Genomic DNA, 11,930 nt, shown 5'->3' with positions numbered 1-11,930 from the left:
TGTGGTTGCCTGTGCAGCCGTAACTTGGCTAAATGCATTGCGATAGCTTTTAATGATGGAACTGAAAATCTCTTCACCTTTAATAGTCTCTAAGCATGGCTTTGTTTCCAGATACTAGACCTCCATCCTGTTGGCAGTATATTGACACGCAAAGAGGCTTCTTAACTGAGCAGGAACTTTTATATCTACTGTACAACTTCTTCTGGCTGAATTTAGAAAGCAGAGCATCATCATGCTGTGAGAACCACTGGGGTGGTAACCAGGGAGATGCTTTGCAGGGGGATTTCCTAGACATCTGCTGACAGCTTAAGTATAGAAGAACTCAGGAATCTTCCGTCCCAGACACTAGAATATCTGGGCAGGAAAATAAACGTGCTTAAGACTTCTGCTTCTCCTTCCCTCACCCCTGCCAGCACAACGTCTATTTCCCACCCCTCCGTTTCCTCCAGCCTCGCGCTGTCCCACAAGCTTTCACATCAGACTGTTCCTCTGCTCTCTATTCCTTCCCCCTCCTGCCCAGCAAGTTTCACCTTCCCCCCTTCTAGACTCACTGTCCCAGACATGAGGACAAGAGTGATGATCACAAAGGAGGCCTGATCCTGCAGCAACAGTACTGGTACGGAATGAGGGAGCTCAGGATTCAAATCCTGGCCTTTCCTCGTATGCCTGAAACATGGCATAAGGTAGGATTTAACTTTAGCAAGGTAAAAGGTAGATGTCTAGTCAGCCTCTACAATCAATGAAGGCAGGCAGTTCCAGAGGATGACTCAACTCCAACCTCAGGCAAGGGACTGCAATAAATGAAATTAATTGAGTCTCTGAGCTCTTTAGAGCTGGACATGCCTTATGTTCATTTAAACTACACTGTGTAAAGTATTTCCAGGAAATCATTTATTCACTGAGAAATTCAGATTTATATAGCTAATGAAAAGACACAAGACACCAGCTTTAAATCCATACTCTTCATTAGGCGTGGAAACCATTAGCTGGCATCTCACATCCCAGATAAATACTCTGGTAACAGAACTATATTGTCACAGAGGGAAGAAAGAGGGAGGTGCTACCATTGCAACATTTCCTTCTTTTGTAGCTAAGGTTCCATTTGTGACCATTCCTAGTTCCAAGATTTCCTTTCTTTTTAGTAAAGATCTTTGGAATTTGAGTATTTCACTTCCAGAATCTCCCCAATGAATTAAGAAAAATCCTGATCAAAACATTGTTTCATGTTGAGCAGGGAAATACACTTGTTTTATCTCCTTGCCTCCAGCAGAATTTGGAGGGAGATAACAGGTTCAGCTCATGGTCTCAGCCTCTCTGCTACATGAAATTAAGAGGAGGTTTATTTTGAAGAAAGACTTTTGGAAACACATCTCACTAATCTCCAGTTCCCAGAGTCACATATTCCCCCACTGGTTCAGATAAATTCAGTACATCAAGCCTGCCAGCTGTATCTGTTGAAAAGGCTCTAGAGTTCTGTGGACAATACTAAAACTTGGTATTTTATTCCAGTATTCCTATGGGAAGCTGAAAATGTCTTGTTAGGAGACGATCCAGTGGGGGAACATTACACTTTCCCTTGATTATCCCTGGTGGGTGTAGGGTTTTTGATTTTTTTTTTTTTTTAATTTTGATTTTTTTTGTTCTGCGTGGCATTCATTTGGTTGTTCTGAATAAAACTAGTTAACATGCAGGATGCCAGCAACACCAAGGCACCTGGACTTCAACCAATTCCACGCCACTCCGATAAATCAGGAGTGACATCTAGTGGTTAAGCAAGCAGGAACCTTGGCTTCGCCGCTGTTTTACTGCTCGTGTACACAACATTTCTGCACATTTATTAGTCTCTACAACTTAGGTTACAATGACAGGTAGAAAAGTTCTCTGTTCATGAGCCCCCTCTATTCCTTTCATCAAAAGTAGTTTTGCTTGCAATTAATTTCACATTTCTATGTGTGGCTAAAGCTAGTCAGCCTAATTTTCAGCTACATGACTAATACCGCCTCTAAGTAGTGAAAGAGCTCCTCTGTAGCTTAACATATACTGCATGTAAATCAAGACTAAACCACCTCATTATGCTGTCACTTCTTCTTTTACTCTAGCAGGATCCCGTAAGAGGCCCTAGTTTATCCATGAAATTAAAAGAAAATGAGCATAAGATCTTACTGAAAAGATTTTGGGTTGGAACTACTATTATACTAACTCGATCAAGATCTGTCCAGGACTTTCTGCACGAAATGTCATTTATGAGCAAATGTCCTACAACCTCTCAATGCTGTAAGCCAACTGGACAGTCTTCTCAGGACAGTTAGAAGTGGGAAACGAAATGAATTACCTGTCTGTGATCAGTGGTACAGATGAACGAGCTCTGCCATCTGGAACCATCTCTTCCACAGTGCCGACTGAACAGCTAATCTCTTCCTCTACTACTTCATGTTTAGGAAAGAATTCTGTGTGTTCATGCATCCTTCCATTGTGCATTTCTGAGGTTCGCTTCGGTGGTCTGGGAGGTGGTGGGGTATGTTCAGGTGGAGGGTCCAGGTCTTCATTGGACAGCTCTTTCCACTGTTCCTTCAGGAAGAAAAAGGCCTATTAAGCTTTTCTGTATTTCTTTTATGTAAGCTGCTATAACTTTTAACTCTAACATGGCAGGGTCTTTATACTCTTACCTTTTCATTTATTCTGAGAGTGGCTGTTCATTTGCATTGGAAAAAAAGGAAAAAAAGGAAGGGGGGAAAAAAAAAAAGACACAAGAACTCCAAACCTAAGCTACATCCAAGTACACAGCAGACATCTGCTATAAATGCAGGAAATTTTCATCTACTTCTGGAAAATTTAAATAGCACAAAATAGAATCTGTGTTGCTAGAGTTCTGCTTAGCATAAAACAAACTTATAGGATTTAATCATAATACTTAAACTTCTGGCATATTAGAAAATTTTTATTACCTTAAATGAAAGACAAAGCTGATGCAGCCAGACTATGCCCAAATTACAGTGTTGAAAAGGCCACCTGTTGTATCACAGGTAATTTTTGAAGGTTCTTAAATACAACACTTTAGATAGTGACAGATCATAAAGCATTGTATTTAAGAACCCTATACTATAAAAAATTATTGAAGCCGATGCAAGATTGAAATTTGAAGTTTCTTTCTATTCTGTCCATCCCACATATTTGCTACAGTTAAAAGAGTCGCAGCCCACGACATTAGGCTGTGCAGTCAATAGTACTCACTTGCACTGAAGCATCTCCCATAATGAATTTTGCCCCTTCAATAACAGCTAAGTAGGAGAAACGGAGCTGATCTGCTGTCTGTATAAGCCCCATTCTGTACTTCCTCATTTCTAGAAGAACCTGTTTAACGTCCACAGAAGAAGGATCTTTCCGTTTGTCCATCTGAAGATAAAAATTTGAAACGTGCTTTATGCTCTGATGAGATTCAATACAATGACTCATTTTGCAGTATGGCCTTCAGACTACCCTCCATATCAATAATTAATTATTAAAGAATTAATAAACTAATAAAAAAAATAGTATCAGCAGCTACTTATTGGGTCTCTAAAAAGACAGAGGGGGAAAACACACTGAGCCTCCAACATGTTTTACATTTTTCCCTTTTTTGTCTTTCTTGTTTTGAAAATATAATTAGGAGAAAAAAAAAAAGGACATTTTAACCTAGGCCTGACTTCTGTGTATTAGTTGCTCTCACACAGTGACAGAATAAAGCCAAGGGAATTCCGGTTTTATCTCAAAGTCAGGACAATTTCCCCCTGCCTACAAGCGAAGTTGACTCTGTAAAAGCAAACACATTAGATTTATTTTGCATTGTTTCAGGATAGTTCACACTATTACTTAGCAGGCATCTAGTGTTTTTTTTCTTAACCACTATGGCAAAGCGTATCTTTGCAAATCACCCTAAAAACTAGAGACTTTTCTTCCCCAGACTCAAAATGGCCAGTTAAGAACAAGATCTGCCTTGGAATACGCTGCCAAACCAGAATATGAGTAAGGTAATGGGAAATAGCATGCAACAATACTTCACAGAACATACCACAGCTCTTTGCAAGCCTACGACAAACCATTCCTCAAAACAACTCTACAGAAATAGCGTATCATCTGGAATAAGTAGTTCTTACCAGTAAAAGACACGTATCAACCAAACAAAAAGTTCCTGATCTCCCGATTCCTGCGCTGCAGTGCACCACAACGGGTCCATGCTCAGGATTAAGTGAGCCGGACTCTCTCACTTTGAACAGGAAATTGAGGAATGAAGCAGGTGACTCTGGGACGCCAAAGTCAGGCCACGTAGTATAATGAAAGTGCAGAATCTCCCTAGTTTCCTGTGTCTGTAAAAACAGTATTTAGGAAGTCTTTTAGCTTGGATACACGAGCCAGAAGTATTCAAAGCACAGTTGCCTAAAACAACGTTCTAATCAGCAAATACAATTCCTCGTTCACTTTCCTAGCAAATAGTCACTTAAATATTTAGCCATACAGCTTTAGACATCAGACGTTTTTACCTTTAGGTCAATTTCAAATTTGTGCCTTTGGAAAAATTTTAGCTACTTCGTTTGAAAATAACTCTGACTTACATGGAATGGAGGTATGTGCCTGCTCAGCTTTGTATGCTACTCAGACTATGCTGCTTCCACTACATCTTTAGAACAGCTGACTTGAATTCAAATGACAAAGTTCCATCAGTCTGAGGGAGCTTTTATAGCTGCACAGCTAAGAAACTAACTGCTAATAATTATCTCTTGTCGTGAAGGTCTCAATTTGAGCAAAGGAAATTGTATAAGTAAATTTACTTATTTATAACACGGTTTAGTTTTTTCAGTACAGTTCAAATGCTTGTATCACCACAAGATAGCTGGCACTACTGCCTTCCAATTTCTAATGACAGAATATCATTTGAAGATTTCTCAAAATGAAGTACCTCAAGTTACAGAAGCCCTTTACACTTTCTGCAGACATAGCCCTTACACTATCACAGCTGTTCCTTTACAGGTTTGTTCCCAACCTGAAAACTTTCATCCAAGACTACTAAACCACTGGTGCTCACACCCTCCTAGAATACTAAGCTACAACCATCAAAGATGTCTATGGCAGACATAGTTAATACACCACAAACTACATCAACTAAATTCTTACTCACACATAATTTAGTCAAATTCATGTCTGCTGTCTCACATTTCCTGGCAGGAGGAAGTGTGCAAGATGCTAACAGATGAGCAAAGGAATAACTGTGTCTTCCAGTAGTGAGCAGTACCAGCACAGAACAGAACTCAGGCTAGCACGTCACAACATACACTCCTAGGTCAGTACCACCAAGAACCTCAGACATTATCTTCAGTGACCTGCATTCGGTGAAAGTTAATGGTGTTCTTCCTTAGCCAGTGTTCCCAAGGAGCTTTATATTAGCTCTCACTGCTCTAATACAGTGTTGAAGAGGAGAGGAAAAGCAGAAAATGGCATGTATACTTTTATTTTGGTATTGTGCAAAAGGTAAAAAAAAAAAAAAGAAAAAAAGAAAAAAAAAAAAAAGAAGAGTAGTTATTTGTCTTAAAGCTAGTGGCCTGATCCTTGTGCCAAGCTCCATACAGCTCATTGCAGGACCAGGGCTAAAACAGTTCCTGCTTTCTGATGAAGGCCATCAATGCAAAACCTGGAGATTTAAGCCAAAACCTAAAAATAAACCTTAGAACAAGACACAGGCAAACAGGTAGCTTAAGTGACAGGAAGAGCAATTATTTCAGCTATAACACAAAAGCACTAGAACATCTGCTAAGTGATTTTATAAAGGGTTCCCTGAAAGGTAGTGTAGTGACAAACTAACCTTCTCACTCAGTGCACGGCCAAGACATAAAAACGATGTAGTTTCCCAATATGTTTCATAAATATTTAGGAATTTCATTTCCACAACACACAAACTAGAGGCTGAAGAACAATCTCATGCAGAATCACCAATTCCAGAACAAAATCTGCTATCATTCGTGACTATCTTTTTCAAGACCTTGTTGATGAGGAGGCGAATCTCACCTCAGACTGAAGAATCTGATTAGTACTAGTTTCTGTACTTACTGTAAGGTTTTCCAATTCTAGCTGTCGTACTGTGTAATATGATTTTATATCTTCAGATATCAATGTTAGTTTCAAGTTTGTATCTTCGAAAAACATTTCTTTCTCCTCCTTCCGTGGCCAGTACTGTGCACACTTTATCTAAAAACAAATAGGAGACATTAATAAACATCCTTGAATACAACATTTTCTTACGAGACAATTTCTTCATCTGCTTTTATTATAAGGAGGACCAATTCTCATGTGAAGAACATCAGTCTTCCTTTATGTTGCAGAACCACATCTTCATTGAATCTTTTGTATGAGTCAAATTATTTTGACCCTGACTGAACTCATGAAAATACCTAAGGACTGAGGATAGGTTTGTTTAGGTAGAGCTCTCTTTCTTCTACATGTAAGCTGAAAGAGTGTGAAGCTATGGAATCTAATCAAAATCACCAAAGCCACTATTTATTTTATCTTGTGTTGGAACAAACAAACAAACAATCTAATAACTGTCTAAGTATAAAAGCTCTCACAACACTCCACCAAAATCTGCATTTTAGTCTACTTTGCATTTTATTTATTATCCTCATGTCAAATATTTAAATTTCAAAAGAAGAGATAGATGTTAACAAGAGCAGAACATACTGCGAAAAAGTGTTATGAATTCCACAAATAAGCGACATGTAGAGAATTACAACATTGCTAATTTGCAAGTGTAACATCAGATGAGACTTTGGGTTACTCCATTCACTCACCACAGAAATAAAAATAGCAGTGAGATCATTTTGATTTTACATGGCACAGTTTAAAAGTAAAGTGCCAAACAAAAAAACCCTGCATTCAGCAAACATTCCCATTACCTACTTCTCACTGAATTTCGATTTTCTCAGTAAAGTTTCCCAGAGAGCTTAGTTTTGCAAAGACTGCTACATGCTAGGACCTTAAATGAGTCAACCAAATAGAAAAGTAGCATATTTTGCAGAAAAAAAATGAAATTAAAGAAACTCATCAGCAACACGAATAGGAAAGTCTGCAACCAAGTTTCTGACAGTTAAATCTAAGGATATTGTGACTGGGAGAACTAGCCTGCTGCTTCTGCCACTAGGCACTGCTCCTCTGAAATGGGATTGTGACCACCATTTGCCCATACCTAAACATGCCATACGAATGGACTGTTGGACATGGCTAATGCCCGTTTTATCAAAGGGCAAATAATATGGCTTTAAAGTTGAAGTGGAAGAACAATGAAAAAAGAACAGCATTCTCAAGACTACGATGATTTCTGACAGCATTTTAATAAATAAGAAAGCCCTTCAGTATTTTATTCATAGGTAGACTAACACTAGTTTCGCTCAGATTATTCCATTTTTTATTCAAAATACACCCTCTAGTTTATTGGGGTTTTGAATGCACTTATAATTCTCTGTACTTTTTTTTTTATGAATGTTGAAGAGACAGCAACTGGCTTTGTGTCCAATTTCTCCACCAAATGTATCTGCAAACAATATTTTGTTGTGCTCCAGTGTAGGTTCCCCACTGCTGTTTGCTGAGAAGTGTAAGCAGCTTGCCCTAAGGGATCACAATAATTCATTTGGTTCAAAACTATTGGCAGTGCAGAGAATGAGCAGGAATGGTTGGAAAGGAAGAAACTATTGAAAAATATGGTCGCTGCATTTCTTTTGAAGATTAAATTTCACTTGCACTACAAAAAAAGCAAAACACTCAACAATCAAGACTGCAGTTTATTAAAACACAACTCATTGCACAAGAATTTTCCTGATTATTGGGAATTCCTTCCTGATTATGCAAAAGCACGTACCACCCGGTTATCACTGGTGGATACCCAACATAACCGCTACCCCTCCTCCAAAATGTCTTTATACTGACTACACTGTAACATTCAACTTTAAATCGTGCATTTCTATCAGTCTTTAAAATCGCTTTTGTCTCAAATTTGCACAGCTGCCAAGTCCACTTTAAGGATGGCAGCTGTGGAATTAGCATAGACGCAGAACTCTGACCCATGGATGAAAACCATGCCTGATGTCTGATGGTTCCGGTCTTCTCCGCCATCAGAAAGGCTGGAGCATTTCTTTCTCAAGACAGGAGCTACTTCATGTGCCAGAGGAACCAAAACTTTTCATCTATCTGAAGGTAAATTACTTAAAATAACCCCAATTGTTTGTTCATCTATTGTTTCCCTTCATCTTCTGCCTATCTTGTCTAATGTAAACTCCCTAAAAGGTCTGGACAGAACTTAGCCCACCGCACAATGACACTGGTGGAGAAACAATATGCCTAGATGATGCATTTAATAATCAGAGCTCTTACTGCATGAAGCAAACTTGGAGTCAAAGTGCTTCTCTAACTACTTCAAAACCATTTCATAATGTTTGTGAATGAACACTTGGTGTAAACAACCTTTGAGAGATGCAATCTGTGTATACTGAAGAGAACTACATTCAGATACCTAGGTTAGCAGTAGAGACCAAATATTCATTTGTGTGGAGAGTCATATTGTGTTCATGCCTTATTTCAGCCAAATTCAGAAAAATTAAGACCTACAATAACAAACTGAGTAATTTTCTGACTGCACTAACATCAGTTCATGGGGTATTCAATTCTAGGCATAATTTCTTACACAAAATTACTGATGGTAGTCATCTCTCCACCCTCTTCCCATTCTTTGGGTTGGTTTTTGGTTTGTTTGGTTGTGGTTTTTTTGCTTGTTTGTTTGTTTGTTTGTTTAAAGAAAAACCATAAACATGCAAAGAACACATAGCTAGAACCGGGTAAGTACTTACGGATCCCTTTTCCATCACTCTGTTCAACATGACAACACCACGGCTTTTCTGTTCCCAAACCATCTCCCAAAAGTGACCACAAGTATTTGGCAAAGGTCCCTGCAGAGACAGAATCCCCAGAAATAAGCATTATTTTCTGTTAATGTCAGTGCAATGTTTCCCAGTAAAAGTTACTGCACTAGGCAATAAATTTAGACAAGCAACAAGCAACTTCTCATTTCAAACTGTAAAAAAATGCAGTGATACAGCTTTAAGTTCCATTTTCACATTTACCCATTAAAGCATGGTTAATCTTTCCCCCCCATACATAACAGGAAGAGAGAAGTAGTCTCATTTGCGAGAAGAGAACTGGGAGTGAAAAATACCGAGGGAATTTTCTTAGGAAAGGTATACACATAATGGGGAAATAAAACCTCATTGACTAACTAAGAGCAGAATTAACGTCTAAGTTGAACTATTCTGCAACACATCATTGTTACTTATAATACTTGAAAATTACTAGACTGAATGGACAAACATTCAGAAGACTGAAACAATGCCAGGTCAGTAACAAATTATATGGTTTTCCAGAATCTTCATGGATCTACTTTGGGACTGAACAAAATGGTAACTCCTTTTAAAGACTACTATCTACTCACAAAGTAGATTTCTTTATAACTTTTTGTTTGTGCCATGTTCCTTTGCTATTTTATATTCCAAAACCATTGCTCTGAATTTTGGGCAACACAAACCAGCATCATTGTGCCTCTCCATTGCTATCTATCACTTTGCTCAAACAAAACAGCAGGCCAGGGTCCTCGAAAAGAATGACTGGATTTAAATAAAGCCATTCAACCCCATTAAATTCTGCATCAGAATAGATAACTAGTACCAGTTAGCTGCACGTTTGACTATTCCACATACAGGTCTATCAGTTCAACCTTATGATCGACCTCCCCTGCCATGAATAAGTGGAATAAGAGCTGTGTGCACAGAATCATTTTCATATTGAACACTGTACTGTCCACTTCTTCCTTAGAGGATTTATCTTTATTCTCTAGAAACAGGAAGGAAGAGCTGCTGCTTGAAACTATTAATCCCAGTCTACCTTTACCTAAAGTGTGGGAGGAAGGGGTAAAAAAAAAAAGTCAAGATTAGAGATCAGGACAGTCTCCAGGGAACCAAACATTTAGAACAAACAAGAATTCTGGCACAGTTGTTAGCTCTCAGAATAAGACAACAGGGTATCCGGGTATTTTAAAATTTGTTATACAGATAGGTGTGGAATTCACAGGTTCAATGAAAAACAGCCACTTCCCTCCTGCACCCTATATTGTCATCACTAAAGTCTGCATTCATAGCTTTTCTCTCTCATATTAAAGGTAGAAGCATCAGCATTGCCCAACTTAGACCTTTTGCACGCTGTGTTATTAGGAAGTGCATTATTTGTAAATACTACAATAACATCACTTTCAGAAGGATGTTTAAACAAGAGATATGTGGTAGAGCATACTGCTTATTTGAAACAGAAGGTCGGGTGTAAGAAATTCCCCACTATGTTTTAGTTAACATCTGCCCCACTCAACATAACACATATCCGTTACAGTTAAAGTACGTTATTTCAAATAGGTTTTGACCATCTTGAAGTGCATACATACAGCTCTGTAAATGTGAAGTCCTCCCATTAAGTGAAGTTCACCTCTGTTCAGAGAATTTATCAGGCAACTTAAGACTGTAGTGGTCTCAAGCCTTTATGCTGGCCTTCCATGTAGAAGTGTGATTCATTTCAACCACATCTAAATGTCGCTGGTCATAAGCCAACAAGCAGATTTCTAGAAGTACGTTAGCTTCTAACCTCGATAGGTCTGAAGTCAGATATACAAAGTGGCCAAAATACTCTGCAAAGTCAGTCAGTGCTGACAGGAAGCAGGAAGAAATAGGTAGCATTTCTATAAAATTGTTCTATGTATATGTTTATATATACACACACAGATGTTTATACACACTTAACTAGCTTTACAATACAGAAAACAAACATAATAGGCTAAATAAAACCTACGAAAAACAATTCCAATCACCACATGATTTTTATTATCCACTGCCAGCAATTACCTGGGTAAGGATGTAGCTCCTTTGGGCCTCTTCCATTTTTATCAAACTAGCATTGATATAGTCATTGTCACCTTGGTTTAGCTTAATTCGACTGTGATCAACTGCAGCATAATTAGAAAACACTGGTTAATGTATATGCAACACAGCACAACCCATGCACAACTTCATCAGATGTTAGGATCAAAAAAGCTGAGTCGTCCTGAAGAATGGAAAGAACTTAATCACAGGTAGCGCAGAAGTGTTCGCTGGTGCCTGTAACTCTGGAAATACAATACAGGTACTACAAGAACAGCACTACAGCATAGCAGTGAATGTAAGTTGCACTCCACTCCAAGAATACATTGCAAGAATGGAAGTATTTGCATTTGAAGTAATCACAACAGTAATTTGCAAACCAGGTAACGCTGACCTATTTGTACAGTTATAAAGTTACTGTTTTTAAATAAATCTAATTACACAACTGCTTATCTTTTGCAGCTTAAAACATTCAAACCCATCTTGTTCAAGGTTGTTAAAGGTTTGCCTAAACATATATTGGACCAACAGAACAGAGACTTCTTATTCTTCTTATAGACATTTAGCTACTGTTCCCAACCCAACCACACCTTAATGTCCAGAAAGAACGATCAAAATTCAAGAATTACAGCAAATGTAATTTCATTGCTCTTTTGTTAGTCTCGGCTTGCTCCACTTAGGATTAAAAAAACAAATCACCATAAAAAACCACATACAAGAGTCCCACATTTTGCAAAAAAACAGATTGGAAGCAGTATTATCTAAAGGCAAAAAGGAACCATTTGTTACTTACAACCCCAAATACTAGACCGGCTTAGTAAAGCAAACTATGTGCAACATTATTGTTCCTAGTCGATTGCCCCAAAGACTTCAGTAACTTTTAACCACTAAGTATAAAAGTTTTCCGATATACAATAGTACTCTTGTCTTTGAACAGAAGATGGACATTTTCCCAGTGAC

General features: G+C 38.3%; 1 protein-coding gene across 4 annotated transcripts in view; it reads right to left on the bottom strand.

Moving 5' to 3' along the window:
• Positions 1-11,930, bottom strand: part of PTPN1 (protein tyrosine phosphatase non-receptor type 1) — a 48,292-nt gene that overhangs the window by 5,701 nt on the left and 30,661 nt on the right. For 3 of the 4 annotated variants that reach the window (XM_075166510.1, XM_075166508.1, XM_075166511.1), the window contains 5 exons: positions 8,865-8,963; positions 6,079-6,216; positions 4,134-4,343; positions 3,232-3,393; positions 2,333-2,568 (listed from right to left, as the gene is read on the bottom strand). In XM_075166510.1, coding sequence (XP_075022611.1) covers positions 2,333-2,568; positions 3,232-3,393; positions 4,134-4,343; positions 6,079-6,216; positions 8,865-8,963 — 845 coding nt within the window. Of the gene's footprint in view, positions 1-2,332; positions 2,569-3,231; positions 3,394-4,133; positions 4,344-6,078; positions 6,217-8,864; positions 8,964-10,955; positions 11,057-11,930 lie in introns of all 4 variants that reach the window. The other variant, XM_075166507.1, reaches the window with a different exon arrangement.

This window comes from Calonectris borealis, chromosome 17, assembly GCF_964195595.1.
Source record: "Calonectris borealis chromosome 17, bCalBor7.hap1.2, whole genome shotgun sequence".
NCBI lineage: Eukaryota > Metazoa > Chordata > Aves > Procellariiformes > Procellariidae > Calonectris > Calonectris borealis.
Note: the sequence above shows the minus strand (reverse complement) of the source record. Positions and strands in the feature narration are given on the sequence as shown.